The sequence below is a fragment of the Theropithecus gelada genome, chromosome 14 (assembly GCF_003255815.1).
Source record: "Theropithecus gelada isolate Dixy chromosome 14, Tgel_1.0, whole genome shotgun sequence".
Taxonomy (NCBI): Eukaryota; Metazoa; Chordata; class Mammalia; order Primates; family Cercopithecidae; genus Theropithecus; species Theropithecus gelada.
The window spans coordinates 7909224-7936813 of record NC_037682.1 but is presented as its reverse complement, the minus strand read 5'-3'; the positions used below and the strand labels follow the sequence as shown (position 1 = coordinate 7936813).

General features: G+C 43.5%; 1 protein-coding gene and 2 pseudogenes across 2 annotated transcripts in view; 1 reads left to right on the top strand and 2 right to left on the bottom strand.

The window, feature by feature from the left end:
- Positions 1-27590, top strand: part of RCE1 (Ras converting CAAX endopeptidase 1) — a 109756-nt gene that overhangs the window by 8367 nt on the left and 73799 nt on the right. The window contains exon 2 of the mRNA XM_025357307.1: positions 7103-7156. Coding sequence (XP_025213092.1) covers positions 7132-7156 — 25 coding nt within the window. The 5' untranslated portion in view covers positions 7103-7131. The remainder of the gene's footprint in view (positions 1-7102; positions 7157-27590) is intronic.
- On the bottom strand, positions 9502-10436 carry LOC112606623 (annotated as a pseudogene). The gene has a single exon (XR_003115664.1). The product of XR_003115664.1 is annotated as a complement component 1 Q subcomponent-binding protein, mitochondrial pseudogene (transcript).
- The window catches only part of LOC112607212, an 11349-nt pseudogene continuing 4148 nt past the window's right edge, over positions 20390-27590 (bottom strand).

Below are 27590 nucleotides of genomic sequence, written 5' to 3'. Positions count from 1 at the left end.
ATCTCAATGACTTGGCCAGGTGCGGTGGCTTATACCTGTAATCCTAGCACTTTGGGAGGCTGAGGCAGGTGGATTGCTTGAGCTCAGGAGTTTGAGACCAGCCTGGGCAACACAGTGAAACCCCATCTCTACTAAAATACAAAAACTTAGCGGGCGTGGTGGCATGCGCCTGTAGTCCCAGCTACTCAGGAGGCTGAGGCAGGAGAATTGCTTGAACCCCGAGGCGGAGGTTGCAGTGAGTCAAGATCACGCCACTGCACTCCAGCCTGGGCGAGAGAGTGAGACTCTAACAAAACAACAACAACAACAACAACTCGGTGGCTTAACACAGAAAATGTTTGGTTTTCTTGTATCTCACAGTCAGATGAATGTGTGCGTATGCAGGCAAGCAGGCAAGTATCTTGTTTTATGCTATTTCTGTCTTGGGGGTGTATCCTTCTCTAGGTCCTCTAAGTTCTCTTCATTCAGCTGAGGATGGGAAAAGTGAGCAAAGCTTATAAATGGGAGACTTCTATGGAGTAGGCTCAGGAATTATGTATATTACTACTACTCATGTTCTATTGGCGAGGACTTAGTCTTTTGTTTTTTATTTATTTATTTTTTTGAGTCAGAGTCTTGCTCTGTCACTCAGGCTGGAGTGCAGTGGTGCGATCTCGGCTCATTGCAAGCTCCGCCTCCTGGGTTCACGCCATTCTGCTGCCTCAGCCTCCCAAGTAGCTGGGACTACAGGTGCCCGCCACCGCGCCTGGCTAATTTTTTGTATTTTTAGTAGAGACACGGTTTCACTGTGTTAGCCAGGATGGTCTTGATCTCCTGACCTTGTGATCCACCTGTCTTGGCCTCCCAAAGTGCTGGGATTACAGGTGTAAGCCACCACACCTGGCCATATTTTTATGTTTTTTAAGACAGAGTCTCACTCTGTTGCTGGAGTGCAGTGGCACAATCTTGGCTCACTGCAACCTCCACCTCCCGGGTTCAAGCAATTCTCCTGCCTCAGCCTCCTTAGTAGCTAGGATTGCAGGTGTTGGCCACCACACCCAGCTAATTTTTGCATTTTTTAGAGCTTCACCATGTTGGCTAGGCTGTTCTCGAACTCCTGACCTCAGGTGATCCGCCCAGCTCAGCCTCTCAAAGTGCTGGGATTACAGGCATGAGCCACCGCGCCTGGCCAACCAGGACTTAGTCTTATTGCCACAGCCCTGCAGTTGCAAGGAAGACTGAAAAATGTAGTTAAATAATGTGTTCAGGAAGAAGGAGAATGGGGTATTTGTTTGTGAGCACTAGCAGTCTCTGCTGTAGTCTCCATTGTCACAATAGTGTGCCTGGGAGTGGGAGCACATTGTGCTCAGCACTCAGCAGGGCTTTTAAATCTGGAAACCCTTGTCCTTTGGTTCTGGGAAATTTTCCCTTGCATTCTCTCTCTCTCTCTTTTTTTTTTTTCTTTTGAGACCGAGTCTCACTCTGTCACCCAGGCTGGAGTGCAGTGGTGTGATCTCTGCTCACTGCAAGCTCCACCTCCCGGGTTCACGCCATTCTCCTGCCTCAGCCTCCCGAGTAGCTGGGACTACAGGTGCCCGCCACCATGCCCGGCTAATTTTTTGTGTTTTTAGTAGAGACGGGGTTTCACCGTGTTAGCCAGGATGTTCTCTATCTTCTGACCTCGTGATCCGCCCGCCTCAGCCTCCCAAAGTGCTGGGATTACAGGTGTGAGCCACCACGCCTGGCCTCCTTTTTTTTTTCACCCTTTCTGGAAGTTCTATTATTTAGATATTAGATTTCCTAGACTGGTTCTTTTTCCTTTTTAAAATCGTTTCTCTCCTAATTTTTATCTCTTCTACTTTCTAGGCATTATCTCATCTTTTTGAGTTTATAAAGATGTTTTTTTAAGTTTTCTTTTCTCCACCTAGTTCCTGTTTTCCTTGTATTGCTTTTCTTACTCAGTCGGGTGTCTGTTTTCATGTTGGAGGCTTTCTTCAAATATCTTAAAATTATTGATTGCTCATTTTTAAGAGAGACTATAAAGCTGATTTGAAATTGTTAGCATCACTGAAAGGTGATCTAATTGAGCTTTTAACTGGAGAACTTTCTCTTCTCTTCAGTATCAATATCTTTAGGTCTTTGCTCTTGGAATGGCCAGATCTTTCAGTCTCCTACCAAGTGGGTAAAAGCTAGACTTGATTCTGGGAATGAGAGAGGAAAGGGAGTGTTGGGTATCTCAGCATTCAGGGATTCTGTTCACTAACTCCACTTGTTTTTAGTATAACTTTGATTCTCATCCCAAAGATCGACACCTTGGCCATTTTGAAGTATCGTCTCCCCAGTCCACGCAAAAGTTAGGGAGGAGCCAATCCCTTGAATGCTGAGTGGAGGAGGGAATCTAAAGATTTATTTAGGCCAGGCGTGGTGGCTCACACCTGTAATCCCAGCACTTTGGGAGGCCGAGGCGGGCGCATCACAAGGTCAGGAGATCGAGACCATCCTGGCTAACATGGTGAAACCCCGTCTCTACTAAAAATGCAAAAAATTAGCCAGGCGCGGTGGTGGGTGCCTGTGGTCTCAGCTACTCGGGAGGCTGAGGCAGGAGAATGGCGTGGGCCTGGGAGGCGGAGCTGCAGTGAGCTGAGATCCTGCCACTGCACTCCAGCCTGGGTGACAGAGCGAGACTCCGTCTCAAAAAAAAAAAAAAAAAAAAAAAGATTGATTTAAATTCATTTTTCAACTGACTCTTCTTAATTTATCTTCTACCTCACCCATACATTCAGAGGTTCTGATACTGCCATGCCTCAGTCTTTCCCTAAATACTTTCCTACTAGTCGTTCTGCTTTGTAGTTTCTAGTTTTGTTTTGTTGTTGTTGTTTTTTTTTTTTGAGATAGAGTCTCACTCTGTCACCCAGGCTGGGGATGCAGTGGTGTGATATCAGCTCACTTCAACCTCTGCTTCCCAGGTTCAAGAGATTCTCCTGCCTCAGCCTCCTAAGTAGCTGGGACTATAGGCGTGTGCCACCATGCCTGGCTAATTTTTGTATTTTTTTTTTTTTTTTTGAGACGGAGTCTCGCTCTGTCGCCCAGGCTGGAGTGCAGTGGCCGGATCTCGGCTCACTGCAAGCTCCGCCTCCGGGGTTTACGCCATTCTCCTGCCTCAGCCTCCCAAGTAGCTGGGACTACAGGTGCCCGCCACCTCGCCCGGCTAGTTTTTTTGTATTTTTTTAGTAGAGACGGGGTTTCACCGGGTTAGCCAGGATGGTCTTGATCTCCTGACTTCGTGATCCGCCCGTCTCGGCCTCCCAAAGTGCTGGGATTACAGGCTTGAGCCACTGCGCCCAGCTAATTTTTGTATTTTTAGTAGAGACGGTTTCACTATGTTGGCCAGGCTGGTGTCGAACTCCTAACCTCAGGTGATCCACCTGCCTCGGTCTCCCAAAGTGCTGGGATTACAGGCATGAGCCACTGCGCTTGGCCTGTAGTGTCTAGATTTTTATTACAATCATGTTTGTCTCTTGTTTTCTATCCTTGTGGGTTTATGCCTTTAACAATCTCTTATCTTTTCTATTATTTTATTGAGGTTTCAGGAGGGAATGAAAATAAATTGTGTGTGTGTTCAATCAGCCACCTGCCTGGAACTGTGCAGTGGTATCTTTTAAGTTTGGTTTGAAATCTCTGATCTCTAGGGCTGCTCTAACAAAGTACCACAAACTGGATAGCTTGAAACAAAATACATTTTCTCACAGTTCTGGAGGCTAGAAGTCCAAAATCAAGGTCTTAGTAGGGTTGGTTCCTTCTGGAGACTCAGAAATCTGTTCCATGCCTCTCTCCTAGCTTCTGGTGGTTGCTGACAATCCTTGGTATTTCTTAGATTGTAGATGTATCACTCCCTGCCTTCACATGACATTCTCCTCTGTATTTCCCTCTTTCTTCACATGGCCTTCTTATAAGGACACCAGTCATTGGATTCAGGACCACCCTAATCTAGTATGACCTTGTCTTAACTTGATTGCATCTATTTCCAAATAAAGTCATAGACATTGGGGCTACTACTTAAAACTATCTTTTGGGAGACATAGTTCAACCCACAACAAACTAGCAAATTTGATATCTGAGATGATTCATTTATCAGAAGCTGAGAGATGACCAGTTTTTTTCCATCAGTAATTATTGAAGGCTTTAACAAATATGATTTTCATGATGTTTCCCAAAATGTATGCCACAGAATATTTATATGAGTTATAAGAAAGGAGTTACGTCGTCATTTAAATTTGGGAAATGTTAGTTAAAATGAACTTTTAAACTGTAGGTCTATTCAGGACCTTTCATATGCCAGTGTGGACTGTGAAACATACTGTTTGGGAAATGCTACATACAGTTAACCCCCTTCCCTTTTTTTTTTTCCCTCAAGACAGAGTCTCGCTGTGTTACCCAGGCTGGAGTGCAGTGGCACGGTCTCGGCTCACTGCAACCTCCACCTCCCAGGTTCAAGTGATTCTCGTGCTTCTGCCCCCGACCCTGGCCCCCACCGGCCCCACTAGCTGGGATTACAGGTGCCCACCACCACGCCCAGCTAATTATGGGTGAGGAGTGCTTCCACCTGTTCCACATCCTATCCAGCCCTCAATTTTCAGTTATACTTCCAATGCTTTTATATAAAAGCGATAAAATTCTATCCTCCAGGTACAAAGATGACAGTAGAGACTTATCTATAAAATACATATTTTAAAGCAAGCATTCCCCCAAATCCCCTCTATAGAACAGAAGATTATCTTTTTATTTTTTTATTTTTATTTATTTTTTTTTTTGAGACAGAGTCTTGCTTAGTCACCCAGGCTGGAGTGCAGTGGCGCGATCTCGGCTCACTGCAAGCTCCGCCTCCCGGGTTCACGCCATTCTCCTGCCTCAGCCTCCCGAGTAGCTGGGACTACAGGCGCCCGCCGCCTCGCCCGGCTAATTTTTTTTTTTTTGCATTTTTAGTAGAGACGGGGTTTCACCGTGTTAGCCAGGATGGTCTCGATCTCCTGACCTCGTGATCCACCCGCCTCGGCCTCCCAAAGTGCTGGGATTACAGGCGTGAGCCACCGCGCCCGGCAAGATTATCTTTTTAAAACAATGTAAACAAAATTTTTTTCTGAAATGGGGCCTTGCTCTGTGTTGCCCAGGTTGGAGTGCAGTGGTGCCATCACAGCTCACTACAACCTCTGTTTCCCTGGCTGAGCTGATCCTCCCACCTCAGCCTCCTGAATCAGCTGGACTACAGGTGTGTGCCACCACGACCAGCTAATTTTTTTATTTTTTTGTAGAGATGGGGTTTTGTGATATTACCCAGGCTGGTCTTGAATTCCTGAGCTCAAAAGATCTACCCACTTCAGCCTCCCAAAGTGCTGGGATTACAGGTATGAACCACCATGCCTGGCCAAAAGATGGTCTTTATAAAGGGGAGGGTGGGGGATGGGGGTGGGTGCAGGCACGGTGGCTCACGCCTATAATTCCAGCACTTTGGGAGGCCGAGACAGGTGGATTGCTTGAGGTCAGGAGTTCGAGACCAGCCTGGCCAACATAGTGAAACTTTATCTCTACTAAAAATGTAAAAATTAGTCGGGCGTGGTGGCGCACCTCTATAATCCCAGCTACTCAGGAGGCTGAGGCAGGAGAACCGCATGAACCTGGGAGGCAGAGGTTGCAGTGAGCCGAGACTGTACCACTTCACTCCAGCCTGGGCGACAGAGAGACTCTCTCAATTGAAAAAACAAAAAAAACAAAAAAAACAAAAGACTATCTTTTGTTAAATGTTCTATGCTGCTTGGACTTAGGCCTTTGGAAGTGTGTATCATTTATCCAGAATCACTTAAAATCTGGAAATCTAGAGCATTACTATCCAATAAAACTTTTCGTGATGATGGAAATGTTCTCTATCTCCTGTTTAGCAGATTAGCCGTTAGCTGTATGTGGCTATGGAGCACTTGAAATGTGGCAGATGTGACTGAGGAACTAAAATTTTTTTTTTTTTGAGACAGAGTTTTGCTCTGGTTGCCCAGGCTGGAGTACAATGGCGCGATCTCGGCTCACTGCAACCTCTGCCTCCTGGGTTCAAGCGATTCTCCTGCCTCAGTCTCCGAAGTAGCCGGGATTACAGGTGTCCACCACCATGCCCAGCTAATTTTTGTTGTTTTTAGTAGAGATGGGATTTCACCATGTTGGCCAGGCTGGTCTCGAACTCCTGACCTCAGGTGATCCACCCACCTTGGCCTCCCAAAGTGCTGGGATTACAGGTGTGAGCCACCATACCCGGCTGGAACTAAATTTCTAATTTAATTTAGCTAAATGTAAATAGCCACGTGTAGTTTCTGGCTACTGAACTGGACAGCAGTTTACAGAATGATGTTGCCTCTCACTCTAGTTCCATGATTCTCAACCTTTTTTCCCTGCTTGAAAGATGCACATTTTCTGAGGGATAGATATATTTCTATTGGTTCCTATGGCAATGATTCTTAGATTCTGAACTGTGACGTCATGTTTCTCTGGGGAAGGGCATATTCAGTTTGAAAATAAAAAGCCTCTAGGTAGTTCTGATCTTTTTGTCCCCTCTTGGTGCCTGCTTCCTTATACACTGTCTACCCTGAAGAATTATTGCTGTGAAATTTCTAATATTTATAGTTAGAACTCTAGGTAAGAGAATTCTTACCTGATAGCCTGGTATTTTCTATTTAAGGGTAAAATTTGTTAAAAGAAGAGCCAAAGTTTTAATTGAATCTTATATTAGGATATGAGTTATTGACATGATATATTCTGATTACTAGCTGCAATTTGCAGTCTTCGCATAATCTTTTTCTGTCAAGTAGAGTATCATCCAAAGAGGCAGTCCTGGTGTTGATTGTGGGTGGATGTTGAATATAGGTGAAAAGACTTGCTATTTGGTTATCTCTAAGAAGGTATTTTTCTCCAAAACAGTCATTGTACCATTAGAGTATTTCTTTGATGTTTCCATTTTTACCAAACTCATTAGTAGTGGTCACTTTTCAAATGTTCTGAGTCTATAAGCAGTTTTTTAGACTCCCATTTGATTCTTTCAGTAGAATACATTTACTTATTTGTGATATTTCTTTGTTTCTTACAGTTGCTTCTGCAGGAAGCCTTTTTGGTGGCATGGTCCTCAAGAAGTTCCTAAAAGGTAAAGAATTACCTAACTTCCGTGAGACTGACTGTCTTCCCAACAATTAATTTGATATTTTCTGAAACAAATTTATATTGAAAGAAAGAGTTGACAGATTTATAAATAAAAATACAGGACACCCACTTAAATTTGAATTTCAGATAAATAATAATTTTTTAACATAATTATGTCTCATGCAGTACTTTATCCTACATTTTATCTGGCTTCTCTACTAAAAGATGATCTATTAATATAAAACTGTATAGAATTGACAGGATACCTAGATCACTGTAGCTTTTCTGTATTCTCTCTCTACAGCTTCAGAGAAAATTTTCCCAGATGTAAAATAAAAATTTTAGTAGATATTTGTTTGTATCTACTTCAAAGGAAGAACGTGTGGAGAATGCTTTTACTATAAATGATTGGCTAGCAGTAATAATGTTTTCCACATTATATGCCAAAGTTGGTATGGTTTAGGAATTTTTGCTGACCTTAGTTTTAAGAATTTATTTATTTATTTATTTATTTATTTATTGATATGGAGTCTCACTCTGTCACCCACGCTGTAGTGCAGTGGTGTGATCTTGGCTCACTGCAACCTCTGCCTCCTGGGTTCAAGCAATTCTCCTGCCTCAGCCTCCTGAGTAGCTGGGACTACAGGTTCATGCCACCATGCCTGGCTAATTTTTTGTATTTTAGTAGAGACAGGGTATCACTGTGTTGCCCAGGCTGGTCTCGAACTCCTGAGCTCAGGCAATCCACCTGCCTCAGCCTCCCAAAATGCTGGAATACAGGTGTGAGCCACCACAGAATTTCTTTGTGTTATTTTTTTGACTTAAGAATACTCTACAAGCCAAAGGCCATAACATTTATTTTAAGGAGGCCAAAATGATCTTAAAACTCTAATGCTTTCATTTTTATTTCTTATGGTTGTTTGCTTCATAAGTATTACCCATTGGCCTATTTTTTCCTAATGAATTGTTAATTTACAAGTTTTACAAAATAACTTTTTAAAAGAAACTTTCCCAGACTAAATCTGGAATATTAGTAGATTTTTAAAAGTTTGCATCTGTGCTTGCTTTAAGAAAATATACTGTGGCCAGGCCCAGTGGCTCATGCCTGTAATCCCAGCACTTTGGGAGGCCAAGGCAGGCGAATCACCTAGGTCAGGAGTTCAAGACTGGTCAACGTGATGAAACCTCATCTCTACTAAAAATACAAAAATTAGCCAGGCATGGTGGTACACACCTATCTATAGTCCTACCTACTTGATGGGGCTGAGGCAGGTGAATCACTTGAACCCAGGAGGTGGAGGCTGCAGTGAGTCAAGATCATGCCATTGCACTCCAGGGTGACAGAGTAAGAGTCTGTCTTAAAAAAAAAAAAAAAAGAAAAAAGAAAACATACTGTGTATTAAAATGGTGACAACTGGCCAGGCACAGTGGCTCATGCCTATAATCCCAGCACTTTAGGAGGCCAAGGCAGGCGGATTGCTTGATCCAGTAGAACTTTTTGGAGTTCAAGACCAGCCTAGCACCATCACGAGACCCCCTTTCTACAAAAAAACAAAACAAAACAAACAAACAAAAAAAAACATTAGCCAGGCATGGTGGTGCACAGCTGTAGTCCTGTAGTCCCAGCTACTTAGGAGACTGAGGTGGGAAGATCGCTTGAGCCTGGGAGGTCAAGGCTGTAGTAAGCCGTGATCACACACCACTGCACCCCAGCCTGGGCGACAGCAAGACTTGGTCACAAACAAAAAAATGGGAACATCCAAAAAGCTACGTTGGAAAAGTATAATGTTATAAAATAAATGTTTATGAAATGTATTACCATTTTTTAATGACAAGTTTTCTTCGTGCTTTGTAAAATGCAAATCATTTAAAAATTTAAATTTATACCCAAATTTATAGCAACTCAATTATTAAAGCACCTTTCTTTCTCTTTTTTTTTTTGGAGGACATAAACCCATTTTATTGTCTATCATGTTATACAAAAATCTAGAAACAATCGATTTGTATAGAAAAAAATGATAGGCCAGGTTCGGTGGCTCATGCCTGTAATCCCAGCACTTTGGGAGGCTGAGGCGGGCGGATCACGAGGTCAGGAGATCGAGACCATCCTGGCTAACATGGTAAAACCCCGTCTCTACTAAAATAAAAAATTAGCCGGGTGTGGTGGCGGGCGCCTGTAGTCCCAGCTACTTGGGAGGCTAAGGCAGGAGAATGGCGTAAACCTGGGAGATGGAGCTTGCAGTGAGCCGAGATAGCGCCACTGCACTCCAGCCTGAGCGATAGAGCAAGAGATTCCGTCTCAAAAAGAAAGAAAGAAAGAAAAAAAGATAGTAAATGAGTGTGCAAAACATAGAATTTAAATTTGGTATTTTTTCTCCATGATATTAGGATGATAATCATTTCAAAGCACATGTCTAGCTTCATAGTTGGATTTGTTCACTGGAAAGCCATAAAACTATGTCTTTCAGTGTCTGTCTGCTCTACTGGCTCTTGACAAAACTTTTGAGGTCTTCAAGAAAAGTAATGTACGCCTGGTGCTCCGGGGCTGTGCTGAGCTCCACCAACTCATCTGCAAAAGTGTTGTCCACCCCTCGGTCCGCAAGGAAATCCATCAGGTGGTTATATAAGGCCCAGTCTAGGGAATCTGTTTTGAGTGTATAATTAGTATCCTTACATTCAAACTCGCTAGTGGACTGAAAGCTAACTTCCCTGATAGAGAAGATGTCGCTCAGCTTCCTCTTGTCCAGCCTCATCCTCTAGATAATGACAGTCCAGCACAAGGGCCTTCTTGCCATCATTCTTTATAACTTCAACCACGAAATGGGGAGTTGATGTCAATTCAGGTTCTTCAACCTTCTGCCCTTGCGAGGGTTCCTCCTCATAATCAAATGTTGGTGGGATGCTGTTGTTAATGTTGAAAGTGACAGTGATTTTTTTCCCCCTGGCAACTTTCCGCACTAATTTAGCATCTGTCCCATTCAGTTCCGGCTCCCAAACTCCAGACATCTTAGGAAGGGTTTTATGCTTCTGTATTTTCCTTTCCTCCTTAATTTAATTACTCAGGAAATCAGTAAAAGCTTTGTCTCCTTCGCACGCCGCACCCCCAGCCGCAGGCTCAGCGCCCGCGAGGCCGCAGGAGGCAAGCTGAGCAGCCCGAAGTGCCGGGCGCACAGCCGGGCGCGGGCTGCAGGAGCTGCCGGAAAGGCGCGGCGGGCGCCGGCGGCGTGGAGGCCGGCGGCGCAGAAGCCCAGCACATGGGGCATGCAGCGCGGCAGTGGCAGCATAGTGGAAAGGACTACGAACACGTGCGGATGCAAAGGACAACCCAGTGCTAGGCGCCCAAAGTACCCTTTTTTTTTTTTTTGAGACGGAGTCTCGCTCTGTCGCCCAGGCTAGAGTGCAGTGGCCGGATCTCAGCTCACTGCAAGCTGCGCCTCCCGGGTTCACGCCATTCTCCTGCCTCAACCTCCCGAGTAGCTGGGACTACCGGCGCCCGCCACCACGCCCGGCTCATTTTTTGTGTTTTTAGTAGAGACGGGGTTTCACCGTGTTAGCCAGGATGGTCTCGATCTCCTGACTTCGTGATCCGCCCATCTCGGCCTCCCAAAGTGCTGGGATTACAGGCTTGAGCCACCGCGCCCAGCCTTTTTTTTTTTTTTTTTTTTCAGACGGAGTCTCGCTTTGTCGCCCAGGCTGGAGAGCAGTGGTGAGATCTTGGCTCTCTGCAATCTTCCGCCTACTGGGTTAAAGCGATTCTCCTGTCTTAAGCTCCTGAGTAGCTGGGATTGTAGGTGCGCACCACGACACCCAGCTAATTTTTGCGTTTTCAGTAGAGACAGGGTTTCACCATGTTGGTCAGGCTGGCCTCGAACTCCTGATCTCGTGATCCGCCCGCCTCGGCCTCCCAAAGTGCTGGGATTACAGGCGTGAGCCACCGCGCCCGGCCAGTACCTTTCTTTATCTTGGTCCTATCAAAGAAAACAAACTATTTTTACAACTCAGTTACAAGATGAATACTCTAAAGACAGAAATACATAGGAAACAATTCTACCTTTTGAAACTTCTTTTCTGAAGTAATTTTTTTTTTTTTTTTTTTTTTTAGGGGAGGCAGAGTCTCGCTCTGTCACCCAGGCTGGAGTGCAGTGGCCAGATCTCGGCTCACTGCAAGCTCCGCCTCCCGGGTTCACGCCATTCTCCTGCCTCAGCCTCCCGAATAGCTGGGACTACAGGCGCCCGCCACCTCGCCCGGCTAGTTTTTTGTAATTTTTAGTAGAGACGGGGTTTCACCGTGTTAGCCAGGATGGTCTCGATCTCCTGACCTCGTGATCCACCCGTCTCGGCCTCCCAAAGTGCTGGGATTACAGGCTTGAGCCACCGCGCCCAGCCTCTGAAGTAATTTTTAATTGAAGGATGGAGACAGGCCAGGTGAAGTGTCTCACACCTATAATGCCAGTGCTTTGGGAGGACAAGATGGAAGGATCGCTTGAGCCCAGTAGTTAGAGACTAGCCTGGGCAATATATTGAGACCCCCATCTCTACAAAAAACAAAAAAATTAGCCATGCATGGTGGCGCATACCTGTAGTCCCAGCTACTCAGGTGGCTGAGGCAGAATTGCTTGTACCCAGGCATTTGAGGCTGCAGTGAGCTATGATCACGCCACTGTGCTCCAGCCTGGGTGACAAAGTAAGACTGTTTCTAAAATAAAAAATAATGAGGACTTAAAAATGCTTGCTTGCTAAATGAAGTGATCAGAGGTATTCCCCTTTTCCTTTGTAAATTGTCTTGGCCCTCTGAATCTACCTTCCGACTGTCTGTATCCTTAGATATTTAACAGACTTCTGCTTTTGCTCTGTGACCCTAATTTTGTTTAGGTTCTACTTGGTGTGAGTACATTAATTTTTGTTTTGAACGCATTTAAAAACTAATTGTGGAAGAAAAGTAAACCAAAAAAAATGAGATTTTAAACATTATTATTTTGTAGAGATGAGGTCTCACTATGTTGCCCAGGCTGGTCCTGAACTCCTGGGCTCAAGCAGTCCTCCCACCTCGGCCTCCCAAAATGCTGGGATTACAGGCATGAGCCACTGCACCTGCCCTGTTATTATTTTTGAGACAGAGCCTTGCTCTGTCACCCAGACTGGGGTGCAGTGGTGTGATCATGGCTCACTGCAGCCCCAAGCTCCTGGACTTGAGCCATCCTCCAGCCTCAGCCTCTTGAGTAGCTAGGGTCACATGTGCACACCTCCATGCCCAGTTACTTTTTAAATTTTTTCTAAAGATGGGATCTCACTTTGTTGCCCTGGCTGGTCTCAAACTCCTGGCTGGTCTCAAGCTCTCATGCAATAGCCTCCCAAAACACTGGGATTACAAGTGTGAGCCACCATGCCCAGCTAAGATTTTTATTTTAGGTCCAGAACATTCTGTGAGTATTTGGTAAGAATGTTCTTCCTTTAGTATTAATCACAATGATGATTTATTGAGCATTTACTATGCATTAGGCCTTGTGCTCGACTTAAAGGCGGTTATAGTAGTGAACAAGATAGATTTGGTTTCTCCCTTTATGCCCCTAGTGAAGATATCTTACTCTATTCTATTGCCTCCGTAAGCCTATGCCTAGAAAAAAGGGAACATCAGCTATTGTCCTGAAGAGTTTGCTCGGATTCTGAGACTTTTGGGAGATCTGAATCCAAGTTCAAGAATCATGGGCTGACTGCCTTCAAAACATCTAGATTATTTATAAGTTTTTCCTTACTCTTCATTTTTGAATTATTGTCTTTGGGTTGATGCAGAGAAGGGAAAGACCATTCCTAGTGGCCCTGCTCCAGTTAATATCTGTGAAATTGCTTTGAAAGATGTGAAAATCAGCCAGGCGTGGTGGCTCATGCCTGTAATCCCAGTGCTTTGGGAGACCAAGGCGGGAGGATCACGAGGTCAGGAGTTTAAGACCAGCCTGGTCAGGCCGGGCGCGGTGGCTCAAGCCTGTAATCCCAGCACTTTGGGAGGCCGAGACGGGCGGATCACGAGGTCAGGAGATGGAGACCATCCTGGCTAACACCGTGAAACCCCGTCTCTACTAAAAAAAAAATACAAAAAACTAGCCGGGCGAGGTGGCAGGCGCCTGTAGTCCCGGCTACTCGGGAGGCTGAGGCAGGAGAATGGCGTAAACCTGGGAGGCGGAGCTTGCAGTGAGCTGAGATCCGGCCACTGCACTCCAGCCCGGGCGACAGAGCGAGACTCCGTCTCAAAAAAAAAAAAAAAAAGACCAGCCTGGTCAACATAGTGAAACCCCGTCTCTACTAAAAATACAAAAAAAAATTAGCTGGGGGTGGTGGTGGACACCTGTAATCCCAGTTACTTGGGAGGCTGAGGCAGGAGAATCACTTGAACCCGGGAGGTGAAGGTTATAGTGAGCTGAGATCATGCCACTGCACTCCAGCTCCGGTTACAGTGCGAGACTCCGTCTCAAAAAAAAAAAAAAAAAAAGAAGTGAAAATCTGGCCAGGCACGGTGGCTCTGACTAAAATCCTAGCACTGTGGGAGGCTGAGGTAGGCAGATTGCTTGAGCCTTGGGCAACATGGTGAAACCCCATCTCTGCAAAAAATACGAAAATCAGCCAGGCGTGTGAAAATCAGCTGAGCATGCCTGCAGTCGCAGCTACTGAGGGCTGTGGCAGGAGATCCATTTGAGCCCAGGGGGTCAAGTCTGCAGTGAGCTGTGATTGCGCCACTGCACTACAGCCTTGGTGACAGAGTGAGATCTTGTCTCAAAAGAAAAAAAAAAAACTATATAAATAAAAGAGAGTATATTATTAGCACTACGGAGGAGATAGGAGCATTCCCTGCAAAATAAACCCACACTTAATATGCTTGTACAAGGAGTGGTCAGATCATATATAAGGCTATTCGTTTGACTAGCATTTGTGAAAGTGCTTTGAGAAAAGTGAAAAGCCATGTAACTACGAGGGAATAGTTTTATTATCATTGTTACTCTTAGGGAATGGGTATTGAGTTGAGTATCATTTATGGAATAACCACATATTCATTATGCCAGTACTACAAACTCTAGACAATTTTTGTCATGGTGACTTAGTTTTAATTGAACTGTTATTTTAAAAACTCAAAGCAATTTCATTTAATCCTTATTGTGATAAATTGTGAGTAGCTAACTCTTTGTACAAAGAGGAAGTACTGCACATCAAGTACACAATTAAAACTGAATCATTTGCTCATGGTCAATCACGTTTAGTAGCCAACTGCAGCCTAAGTCTTCTCTCCAGCTGTTAGGGCTCTTAATATTAACCTCCACTCAATAATGCTAGTTACTCTTTTTGTTTGTTTGTTTGTTCTTGAGATAAAGTCTCACTCTTGTCACCCAGGCTGGAGTGCAGTGGCGTGATCTTGTCTCACTGCAACCTCTGCCTCCTAGGTTCAAGAAACTCATGCCTCAGCCTCCCAAGTAGCTGGGATTACAAGCGCCTGCCACCATAGCCAGCTAATTTTTATATTTTTAGTAGAGTTGGGGTTTCACCATGTTGGCCAGGCTTGTCTCGAACTCTTAACCTCAGGTGATCTGCCCGCCTCGGCCTCCCAAAGTGCTGGGATTACAGGCATGAGCCACCATGCCTGACCTAGTTATTCTTACTAATTAGTAACAAAAATTACTTAGTGAACCTCACAAAGGAAATTGGTGAAGACTAAGACAGGAATCCCTTAGCTCCCTGGTTTATACACTATTAATTATGTCTTTTTTACTATTATTATTTAGAGATTCTGACACTATTAAACTAATAGCAAACTGCTTTAAATTGCTCCATTTTCTGATCTTTCACTGTTTAATTAGCTTCATCAGGGAGTCTCTGGCAGCTGGATTCATTACTCATCAGTTTTCTAGATGCTAAAAAATCATATATTTATACAAAATTAATATGTCTCTGAATTCAGTTTATGTTGTTGTCTTCATTATTTGGCTGATTTCTCTCAGTGTCTAAAACAAGTGGTCTGACCCCTCTTCAGGGGAGCTGAACTGTTGAAGAACTATCAGCTTCAGTTTCCTTTACTCTTTAGTCTGTTCTACCAGGGTTGTATCCAGGTACTTTTTTCTCTGGATCTGGAATACTTTAGATCAATTCCTGTACAAAATAGGCTCATATTTCCGGGTATTTTATTTATGCTGGATTAACAAACAATGACCATCGTAATCTCCCTACTCAACTACTTCTCTACTGGTTTATTTTCTCTTTTTTCCCCTTTCTTCTCTAGTCCTTAACTACTTATACTTTTATTCAGTAAACTTTTATTGAAACATCTGCCTTGCCACAAAGAAGTCACAGGAAGTAGAGGCAGCTTTGCAAATAAAATGCAGTGTGATTAGTACTGTAATGGAGGTGTAAGTTCAAAGAGCTTCTCTCATAACCCAGAGGATATTCCCCAAAGTTCAGTCACTAAGGTGCCTTTCTTCCCTTCATTATTCTGCATCATTATTCTACATTCAATTCAGACAGCTTTTCTACTTTTAAGACTTTAACTAACATTAACTATGCTGATGAGACTTATTTTTGCCCCTCTTGATCACTGACACATCTCCTAAACTCCAAAGGAATAGCTTTGAATGTCAATTAGACTATTCCATTTGAGAGTTCCTCTGAAATATCGTGTGTAACATGTCTAAAATAGGGTTCATTTTCTTGAAATGAACTTACTGTATAATGTTTGCATTCCTTTCAGTGATATTGACATACTCATAATTCTCCAGGGTTAAAAATCTTGGTTTTTACGGTGGGGGAGGGGTTTCTCCTTTTTTGTTTCCTCATTATGTAATTGATTTTTTTGTTAATTCTGCCTTTATAATATATAATTCTTATTAATTTAAACATAGCTTACATTCTTCCTTTAATGATTCCTTATTTATTATTATATTAGGTCTGAGTACCTCAGGCCAGATTTAAGGCCTTCTTTCAAGAGGATAGGCCCCTCTACTTTGAAGAATAACGCCCATTAAGATATATAACTTCTTAATGTGTTTAAAAAATTGTCACTGTGTCATATTAAATGTGTGCTACTAGTCTGCATTGAATACTTATCCACTTAAGTATAATTCCATTTATATATTCATTTATGTGTATACTTATCCGTTTATATAGAACTATTTCTATCATAAATGTCTGTTAGTGAAGCATGATTGTTTCAGTGTGTCCTATTTGCTCAGGTCTGCTTCCTATCATGTCCTTATTCAAGTGAGGAAAGGAAAGTGGATGGAGTAATATGAAAAAAAATCCATGTTTATCGATCTCTATTTTGCTGCTGTTTCCTCTTTCTTCTATTCATATTATTTTAATTTTTATCTTTTTAAAATAGCTCCTTATTTCCATGTTTATTGACATAACTTAGCTCTTTATACAGTATTGCCAGTTATTTTAAAAAGGTGTGCAAGTGTTTTTCCCAAATACAATTTACAGCCTTCTTTTTTCTTCATAAGCCTAGATAAGAATACCTGTCCTTGGCTGGGCACGGTGGCTCACACCTGTAATCTCAGCACTTTGGGAGGCTGAGGCGGGTGGATCTCGAGGTCAGGAGATCGAGACCATCCCAGCTAACATGGTGAAACCCTGTCTCTACTAAAAATACAGAAAAATTAGCCGGGCGTGGTGGCGGGTGCCTGTGGTCCCAGCTACTCAGGAGGCTGAGGCAGGAGAATGGTGTGAACCCGGGAGGTAGAGGTGAAACCCTGTCTCTACTAAAAATACAGAAAAATTAGCCGGGTGTGGTGGCGAGTGCCTGTGGTCCCAGCTACTCAGGAGGCTGAGGCAGGAGAACGGTGTGAACCCGGGAGGTAGAGCTTGCAGTAAGCTGAGATCGAGCCACTGCACTCTAGCCTGGGCGACAGAGCAAGACTCCGTCTCAAAAAAAAAAAAAAAAAAAAAAAAGAATACCAGTCCTTGTAAACAGGGAGGACTGCTTTGCTGTTGATATGTGGCTACATGGCTATGATAGTTCAGTTTTTGCCTCTTCCCTATACACCACCCTTTTGGTGTCAGGGAGACTTTTTTGTTGTTCATTGCTTTGTTTTTTGGAGACAGGGTCTTGCTCTGTTTCCCAGGCTGAAGTGCAGTGGCATGACCACAGCTCACTGCAGCCTTGACCTCTTGGGCTCAAGGGATTCTCCCACTTACAGCCTTCTGAGTAACTGGGACCACAGGTGTGTACCACCATGCCCAGCTAGTTATTTTATTTTTTGTAGAGATGAGATCTCGCCATGTTGCCAAAGCTGGTTTTAAACTCCGGGGCTCAAGCGATCCTCCCACCTCGGCCTCTCAAAGTATAAGGATTACAAGTGTGAGCCACAATGCCCTGTTTATTTTCAAGTTCACTTTTGTCCTCTTTGTTAATTTGTCGGGAAAGAAAGTGAGGAGTGGTGCTTTTCATCGGTTAGAGAGATTGACAGGTCCAGGCTTGCTCAACATTGAGTAAGAAATTCACAATGGTGAACTCTTGAATGTCTGACATAATCAAGTTTTTTTTTTTTTTTTTTTTAAGTCTGAGATTCTTGTATTCAAGAATAAAAATCTGAGGCCGGGCGCAGTGGCTTAAGCCTGTAATCCCAGCACTTTGGGAGGCCAAGACGGGTGGATCACGAGGTCAGGAGATCGAGACCATCTTGGCTAACACGGTGAAACCCCGTCTCTACTAAAAAAATACAAAAAAAAACTATCCGGGCGAGGTGGTGGGCGCCTGTAGTCCCAGCTACTCGGGAGGCTGAGGCAGGAGAATGGCATAAACCCGGGAGGTGGAGCTTGCAGTGAGATGAGATCTGGCCACTGCACTCCAGCCTGGGCGACAGAGCGAGACTCTGCCTCAAAAAAAAAAAAAAAAAAAGAATAAAAATCTATTATAATTTTATGTCTTACAAAATCAGCAACTCTAAGGCTCAGAATTTATCTAACACTTTTTCCCCCCGAGAGCTCATTTTGTAGACATGATCTTATTCATTCTTGAGGAGCAGTCAGACATAAGTGTTATCATCATCTCTGTTTCAGAGATAAGGAAACTGAGACTTACCTCAGCCTCATATACTAAGAAAGGAAATGTTTGTAGACTCATAGGTTGCTGGTTATCCATTAAACTGTGAGAGACTACACTTAATTTTAAGCTTTTGATACATTTTTTTTTTTTTTTGAGACAGAGTCTCGCTCTGTTGCCCAGGCTGGAGTGCAGTGGCGCGATCTCAGCTCGCTGCAAGCTCCGCCTCCTGGGTTTATGCCATTCTCTTGCCTCAGCCTCCCGAGTAGCTGGGACTATAGGCGCCCGCCACCTCGCCCGGCTAGTTTTTTGTATTTTTTAGTAGAGACGGGGTTTCACCATGTTAGCCAGGATGGTCTCGATCTTCTGACCTCGTGATCTGCCCGTCTTGGCCTCCCAAAGTGCTGGGATTACAGGCTTGAGCCACCGCGCCCGGCCAGCTTTTGATACATTCTAAACAGACTCTTGTTGCCAAATTTACCTAACACTTGCTAAGATTTTATAAAGGTTGGTTGAAGATCAAGACATGCTAAAACAAATAGATTTTTGTCTTTTTTTGCTTCCTTAATATTTCTTTACTCTTTTTCTTGTTACATTTATCTAATTGCACTTCACTATTGAGAACATGTTCAAGATTTGATGTGACAGAAGGGGATGGAAAGGACAGAAGTGGTTTTTTTTTTTTTTTTTTTTTTTTTGAGACAGAGTCTTGCTCTGTTTGCCCAGGCTGGAGTGCAGTGGTGCGATCTCGGCTCACTGCAAGCTCCGCCTCCTGAGTTCACGCCATTCTTCTGCCTCAGCCTCCCAAGTAGCTGGGACTACAGGCACCCGCCACCACACCCAGCTAATTTTTTTTTTTTTTTTTGTATTTTTAGTAGAGAGAGTTTCACCAGAGAGCCAGGATGGTCTTGATATCCTGACCTCGTGATCCGCCCGCCCCAGCCTCCCAAAGTGCTGGGATTACAGGCGTGAGCCACTGTGCCCGGCCGACAGAAGTGGTTTTTACCAACCCTGACATAATCCTTTTCCTTTTCAACTTGGATAATAGAACAGGAGAAAAGGATAGCTCTTATTATTAGAGATCCTGGGAGCTGGCTCATGCTCTGGCTGAGTGGTACATAACTGCTTTTATTCAGCAGCCCATGAGAGCTAACCTGCCTTGTACCTGGCTGGCTTAAAATGCTTGAACTTTTACAATTCCTCATTGAGTAATCAGCTGGGCACTTATTGTTCCAACTCTGTCCTTCCGGGTTACCACACATCTTTAGTTTTCTCAGCTGGGGACACAAGGAGAGTTGTCTCCCTGTAGTGGTATAGTGGAATTTGGCTGGAATGGGAAGAGGGGATATTGTATTTTTTCTTGAGTAGACTTTATGGCTAGCCATTTAATACATTCTGAAAAATGGTCAGATGATATCACATATAAAAATTACCTCAAAATGTATCAAAGAACTAAAACTATAAAACTGTTAGAAAAGAAAGAAAGATTTAAATCTTCATAACCTTGGATTAGGCAATGTTTTTTTGGATATGACATTTAAAGCACAAGCAACCAAAGGAAAAGTAGAGAAATTGGACTTAATCAGTATTAAAAACTCTTATGCTTCAAAAGATGATATTAAGAAAGTGAAAAGATCAATTATACCTAAAAAAAAAAAAAAAAAAACAAAAAAAAAACTGGAAAATAAAGGTCTCTAGTTCCAAAACTTAGAAAAAAAAGGTGAAAAAATAATCCACAGATAAGAAAAGTCTAGTATCCAGTGTACATAAAGAACTTATACAACAACAATTAAAGGACAAATAGCAAAATTCATATGGTAAAGCCCCAACCCCCAAAGTGATAGTATTTGGAGCTGGGGCCTTTGGGAGGTAAGTGGGGTTAGATCATGAGGGTTGGGCCTTCATGAGATTAGTGGTTTTATAAGAAGAGGAAGGGAGAGAGAGATTATTCTCTTTTTCCCTCTCCCTCCCTTGTATCCACTGAGGAAAGGCCATGTGAGCACACAATGAGAAGGCAGCTGTCTAAAAGCCAGGAAGACAGCCCTCATCAGGAACCAAATGAACTGGCACCTTGATCTTGGACTTCCCAGTCTTCACAATTGTGAGAAATAAATTTCTCTTTGTTTAAGCTACCTAGTGTATGGCAGAGTTGAGTAGTTGTGACAGTTGCAGCAGAAAGTATATGGCTCATAACATGAAAAATATTTACTAGCTGACCCTTTACCGAAAAAGTTTGCCAGCCCCTGATCTATGCCAATGAAAGCTGTATCTGAAACTGAGCACCTTCAATAATCAACCAGCATTTACTGAGTATCTTCCATGCTGTTAGGTTCAGTGGAACCATTGTATAATCTAGATAAGACTTGGGTGAAACAGGAAACACGACATTATATGTAGCAGCATTGTGTGTGACATAATAAAAACTTAAGTTGTACCAAACATACATTTAGAAAATAAGACAGGCTGGGCGCAGTGGCTCACGCCTGTAATCCCAGCACTTTGGGAGGCCAAGGTGGGAGGATCACCTGAGGTCAGGAGTTTGAGACCAGCCTGACCAACATGGAGAAACCCTGTCTCTACTAAAAATACAAAAAATTAGCTGGGTGTGGTGGTGCATGCCTGTAATCCCAGCTACTTGGGAGGCTGAGGCAGGAGAATGGCTGGAACCCGGGAGGTGGAGGTTGCAGTGAGCCAAGATCGCACCACTGTACTCCAGCCTGGTGACAGAGCAAGACTCTGTCTCAAAAAAAAAGAAAAAAGATCAGCCGGGTGTTGTGGCAGGCATCCATAACCCCACCTACTTAGGAAGCTGAGGCAGGAGAATCGCTTGAACCCAGGAGGTGGAGGTTGCAGAGAGCCGAGATCGCACCACAGCACTCCAGCCTGGGCAAGACTCTGTCTCAAACGGGGGAAAAAAAAGAGGCTGAGAAATTTAGAGGAACAGCATATGACTGTAACATTTAGAACCATCCTGGTTAGCCACTTACTAGCTTTGTCATTATGGGCAAGTTACATAACCTCCTTGTGCCTCAGTTTTCTCATTTGTGAAGAGGGAATAATAACACTTCGCGTTGTTAGGAAGACTAAAATGAGAAAATTTATTTTAAGTAATTCCTGTAGTGCCTGGAACATAGAGGGTACTGAAGGCTTCTGTTTATGTTTTTGACTGCTTCATCTCCCTTCCCCATATCTTCAGCCTCAATCTGTCCCCTAAGCATCAAATCCATTCTCCATACAGCAATCAGAGTAATTAAAAAATATAAAAGTAGATTGCATCATTCCCCTTCTTAAAACTCAATACTTAGCATTGAAACTGAAAAATCTACACCTCATCATAAACTGCAAGACTGAATGATCTGGCTCATTTCTGCCTCTCCAAACATTATATATTAAACTATTATTTCCTCAACTCACTTGTACTCCAGCCACATTGGACTAGTTTCTGTTCCTTGACACACACAAAGCCCTTTCTCTTCTTTGAGGCTTTGTACTTGTTCCCTTTACTTGGGATGTTTCTCCCCTAGTTTTTTGTGTGACTGGTTGGTCCACTTGCCCTTCTATATTTCAGCTTAAATGTCCTCTCTTCCGGGAGGCCTTCCGTGACAACCCTACCTAAGTAGTTTACCTCATTACTAGGCTTATTTCTTTTATAGCACCTATCATACTCTTCAGGAATTTTTTTTTGTGGGGGAGGGTGTATTTGTTTGTTTATTCTTTCCTAATTAGAATGTAAGCTCCAGCCGGGCCCAGTGGCTCATGCCTGTAATCTCAGCACTTTGGAAGGTCGAGGTGGGTGAACAGCCTGAGGTCAGGAGTTTGAGACCAGGCTGGCCATCATGGTGAAACCCTGTCTGTACCAAAAATTAGCCAGGCGAGGTGGTGGGCGCCTGTGATCCCAGCTATTCGGGAGGCTGAGGCAGAAGAATCGCTTGAACCTGGGAGGTGGAGGTTGCACTGAGCCAAGATTCGCCACTGCATTCCAGTTTGGGCGACAGAATGAGACTCCATCTCAAAAAAAAAAAGAAAAGGAAAAATGTTAGCTCCATGAGGAAAGGAATATAGTTTGTCTTAATCACTTCTATATTTCCAGAGCCCAGCACAATGTCTGGCATATAGCAGGTGTTTAATAAATACAAGGCATACTTCATTTTATTTGTTTATTTTTTTTGAGACGGCATCTCGCTCTTGTTGCCCAGGCTGGAGTGCAATGTCATGGTTTGGCTCACTGCAACCTCCGCCTCCCAGACTCAAGCAATTCTCCTGCCTCAGCCTCCCAAGTAGCTAGGATTACAGGCGCCCGCCACCACACCCAGCTAATTTTTATATTTTTAGTAGAGATGGGGTTTCACCATGTTGGCCAGGCTGGTCTCAAACTCCTGACCTCAGGTGGTCCTCCCACCTTGGCCTCCCAAAGTGTTGGGACTACAGGTGTGAACCACCATGCCCAGCCCCTAGTCATGCTTTCAAAGAGGTATTTGCCTAGCCCAGCCTGGGAGACTGCGAGCCTGTGGTGGTTGCCCATCTTCTTGATGAGTCTCACTTCTTCATCTAGGAAGTGGCTCTCCAGGAAGTCACCAAGATGGGGTTCTGTGTAGGCAGAACCTAGGGCATGAAAATCCAAACGGGCCTTGTTCAGGTTTTTCTACATGGCTGTGTTGGATTCCATGGCATCCAGGGTTTTACCCTACTCATCTTGAGATGGCTTATGAATGTCCTGGAATAGAATGTGGCTGCCATGCTGGCTTTGCAACTTCAAGAGATGCTCTGCACCCTTACACTTCTCAGCCAATTTGTGGAAGAAGTGGCTCACGCCTTCTAGAGCCACATCATTACGGTCAAAATAGAAGCCCAGAATGAGAGAGATGTAGGAGGCCTACAGATACAAATTGACCAGGTGATTGACAGCTGCCTCCAACTCGATGAAATAATTCTGCTAAGTCTAATTGGCAAGAAGGAGCTAACCACAAAAACAGTGTTGGCTGGTCCCAGAAGCAGGAGATGGCCGAGAAGATGATCCTAGAGGTTGCAAGTGGAGAGGAGATTGGAGGGCAGTTGGAGGCCGGAAGAGAGGGAGTCCCTGGGTTTGTTCCATCCAAGTACTATTGAAGCAAGAGACAGATGTGTGGGACTGCCAAATGCACTGCCGGAACATCCATGAATAGCCCATGGTTCAAGGAGTAATTTCAACTTTAAAGACTTATTATTTAATAAATACATTTTATAAGACTATAGCTGCCATAGATAGTGTGTAGAGTCAATTGAAAACCTGGAAAGGAGTCACCATTCTAGATGTCATTAAGAGCATTTGTCATTCATGGGAGGAGATCGAAACATCAGCATTAACAGGAGTTTGGAAGAAGTTGATTCCAACCCTTATGGATGACTTTGAGCCAGTAAGTGGTATTTTTTTTTTTTTTTAAGAATTTCATTTTCCAACTGTTTCTTGCTAGTATTTGAAATACAATTGATGTTTATATATTTTTCAAGCTTGCTAAACTAGCCTGGGAAACATAGCAAGGTCCATATCTACAAAACATTTCTAAAAGTTAGTTGGGCATGGTGCTGCATGCCTATAGTCCTAGCTACTCAGGAGGCTGAATCAGGAGGATTGATTGAACCCAGGAGTTGGAGGGTGCAGTGAGCTATAATTTTGCCACTGCACTCCAGCCTGGGAGACAGAGAAAGACCCTATCTCAAAAAATAAAAATCTTGGCCAGGCACCGTGGCTCATGCCTATAATCTCAGCACTTTAGGAGGCTGAGGCGGGCAGATCATCTGAGGTCAGGAGTTTGAGACCAGCCTTGCCAACATGGTGGAACCCTGTCTGTACTAAAAAATAGAAAAATAGCTGGGTGTGGTGTTGCATGCCTGTCTTCCCAGTTACTCCAAAGGCTAAGGCAGCAGAATCAGTTGAGCCTGGGAGGTGGAGGTTGCAGTGAGCCAAGATCATGCCACTGCACTCCAGCCTGTATTGTTGGATTTGATTTGCCATAATTTTATTAAGAATTTTTGCATCTGTGTTCACAAAGGATATGTGTAATTTTCTTTTCTTGTAATGTTTTTGTCTCGTTTTGGTACAAGTAATGTTGGCCTCATAGAATTACTTTGGACATATTCTCTGTTCTTCAATTGCCAGAAGAGTTTGTAGAAGATATTATTTCTTCCTTAAATATTTGGTACAATTTCTTCCTTAAATATTTGGTGCAAATCATCCAGGAAGCCATCTGGGCCTGGTTTTTTCCTTCCTGGGAAATATTTTAACTACAAATTCAATTTCTTTAATAATTATACGGTCGGTCTCTCTTTTTGAGACATGGTCTCTGTCATCCAGGCTCGAGTACAGTGGGGCAATTTCAGCTTGTTGCAGCTTTGACCTCCCTGGCTCAGGCGATCCTCCTGCCTCAGACTCAGGACTATACAGGCATGCACCACCATACCTGGTTTGTATTTTTTGTAGAGAGAGTCTCACTGTGTTGCCCAGGCTGGTCTGGAACTCCTGGACTCAAGTGATTCGCTTGCTTCAGCCTCCTAAAGTGCTGGGATTATAGGTGTGTGCCACTGCACCTGGCTTCTTTTTTTCCTTGGTAAGCATGGGTAATTTGTGTCAAGGAATTTGTCCATTTTATCTAAGTTATTGAGTTTATTGACATAAAATTGTTCATAATTTTCCTTGCTATCTTTCTAATGTTTGTAGAATCTCTAGGAATATCTCCTTTCTTACTCCTGGTATTGGTTATTTATGTCTTCTCTTTTATTTTCCTTGATTAGTCTGGCTAGAACCAGGTTCTTCCTGTTGTTTTCTATTTCATTCATTTACACTCTGATCTTTTATTCTTTCTTTTGCTTGTTTGGGGTCTTATTTGCTCTTCTGTTTCTGGTTTTATAAAGTGAAAGCCGCAATCATTGATTAGCGACAATTCTTTTCTACACTGAAGTCATAATGACATTTTATCTAATTTATTTTTTCTTTTTTTTTGACACAGAGTCTCGCTCTGTTGCTCAGGCTGGAGTGCAATGGTGCGATCTCAGTTCACTGCAACCTCTGCCTCCCAGGTTCAAGCGATTCTCCTGCCTCAGCCTCCCGAGTAGCTGGGATTACAGGCCCCCACCACCAAGCCCAGCTATTTTTAATATTTTTAGTAGAGACGGGGTTTCACCATGTTGGCCAGGCTGGTCTCGAACTCCTGACCTCAGGTGATCCACCTGCCTTAGCCTCCCAAATTGCTGGGATTATAGGTGTGAGCCACCACTCCCAGCCTATATAATTTCTTTAATAGTGCTAAAGTTTTAAAATTATATTTATTATTACATCTAGTGAATCTGGAGTTTATTTTTGTTTTGCTTTGCTAACCAGCTGACTTCATAATGGAGTTTATTTTTATTTATGATGTAAGTTAGGAATCTAATTTAAATACTTTTCCAAACAGATTGCTACTTGTCCCAACTCAGTTTATTATTGAATAGTACTCTACCCAGTAATTTATATTATTATTCTGTCATATACTAAGATTCTATATATGTTTGGGTCTGTTTCTGGGTAATCTAGTATTTATCTCTGTGCCTGGGCCAGTATTGTAGAGTTTTATTTCCTAAAGCTTTAGAATAAATCTTGCTTTATGATAGGGCAAATATCTCTTTGTTTTTCTTTTTCAGAATAGTCTTTGGTGTTTTTTTTGTTTTTTTTTTGATAGAGTCTCGCTTTGTCGCCCAGGATGGAGTGCAGTGGGCGATCTCCGCTCACTGCAAGCTCCGCCTCCCGGGTTCACTCCATTCTGCTGCCTCAGCCTCCCGAGTAACTGGGACTTACCAGGCGCCTGCCACCACGCCCGGCTAATTTTTTTTTTTTTTTTTTTTTTTTGATTTTTAGTAGAGACAGGGTTTCACTGTGTTAGCCAGGTTAGTCTCGATATGCTGACCTCATGATCCGCCCACCTCGGCCTCCCAAAATGCTGGGATTACAGGCATGAGTCACCGCGCCTGGCCTCGTCTTTGGTTTTTAAAACCTTTACTCTTGCCTATGAGTTTTATAATTAGCTAAGTTCCAGGCTGGGCATGGGGACTCACGCCTGTAATCCCAGTGCTTTGGGAGGCCAAGGCCGGCAGATCACAGGAGGTGGGAGTTAGTGACCAGCCTGGCTAACATGGTGAAACCCCGTCTCTACTAAAAATACAAAAATTAGCCGAGTGTAGAGACGCATGCCTGTAATCCCAGCTACTCCGGAAGCTGAAGTGAGAGAATCACTTGAACCCAGGAGTCAGAGGTTTCAGTGAGCCGAGATCGTGCCAATGCACTCTTGTCTGGGTGACAGAGTGAGACTCCGTCTCAAAAAAAAAAAAAAAATCCACAAAAAATCTTGTGATTTTGATTGCTATTAAATGGAATTATAGATTAATTTGGTGGCTATGAACATTTTTAGCATTGTTTTTGTGAGATGATATAGCTTGTCGTTTATTTAGATTTTCTTTTTTTTTTTTTTTTTTTTTTTTTTGAGACGGAGTCTCGCTCTTTCACCCGGGCTGGAGTGCAGTGGCCGGATCTCAGCTCACTGCAAGCTCCGCCTCCCGGGTTTACGCCATTCTCCTGCCTCAGCCTCCCGAGTAGCTGGGACTACAGGCGCCTGCCACCTCGCCCGGCTAATTTTTTGTATTTTTTAGTAGAGACGGGGTTTCACCGTGTTAGCCGGGATGGTCTCGATCTCCTGACCTCGTGATCCGCCCGTCTCGGCCTCCCAAAGTGCTAGGATTACAGGCTTGAGCCACTGCGCCCGGCCCATTTTTTATTTAGATTTTCTTTTAAAAAATGTTATTTAATTTTAGTTGTCACAATTAAGAGATAGGCACTATAATCCCCAGTATATAGATTCTATAGGAGAATAAGGGGCTCAACCAAGAGCAAATGGCTATAAGCCAAAGTCTGCCTGACTTTAGAGACCATTTTGCCAGATATTATTTGTTCAAAATATTGTCTCCTCTTCTTCTGGGAGAATTATACTTTTTGCCGTCAGTATAAGGCTGGGTCATGTAACTTGCCAGGGCCAATGAAATGTGAGTGGAAGTGACGTGTCGCCCTCCAGGAGAAGCTTTTTTTTTTTTTTTAATTTATTTATTATTATTATACTTTAAGTTGTAGGGTACATGTGCATAACGTGCAGGTTTGTTACATATGTATACTTGTGCCATGTTGGTGTGCTGCACCCATCAACTCGTCATTTACATCAGGTATAACTCCCAATGCAATCCCTCCCCCCTCCCCTCTCCCCATGATAGGCCCCGGTGTGTGATGTTCCCCTTCCTGAGTCCAAGTGATCTCATTGTTCAGTTCCCACCTATGAGTGAGAACATGCGGTGTTTGGTTTTCTGTTCTTGTGATAGTTTGCTAAGAATGATGGTTTCCAGCTGCATCCATGTCCCTACAAAGGAC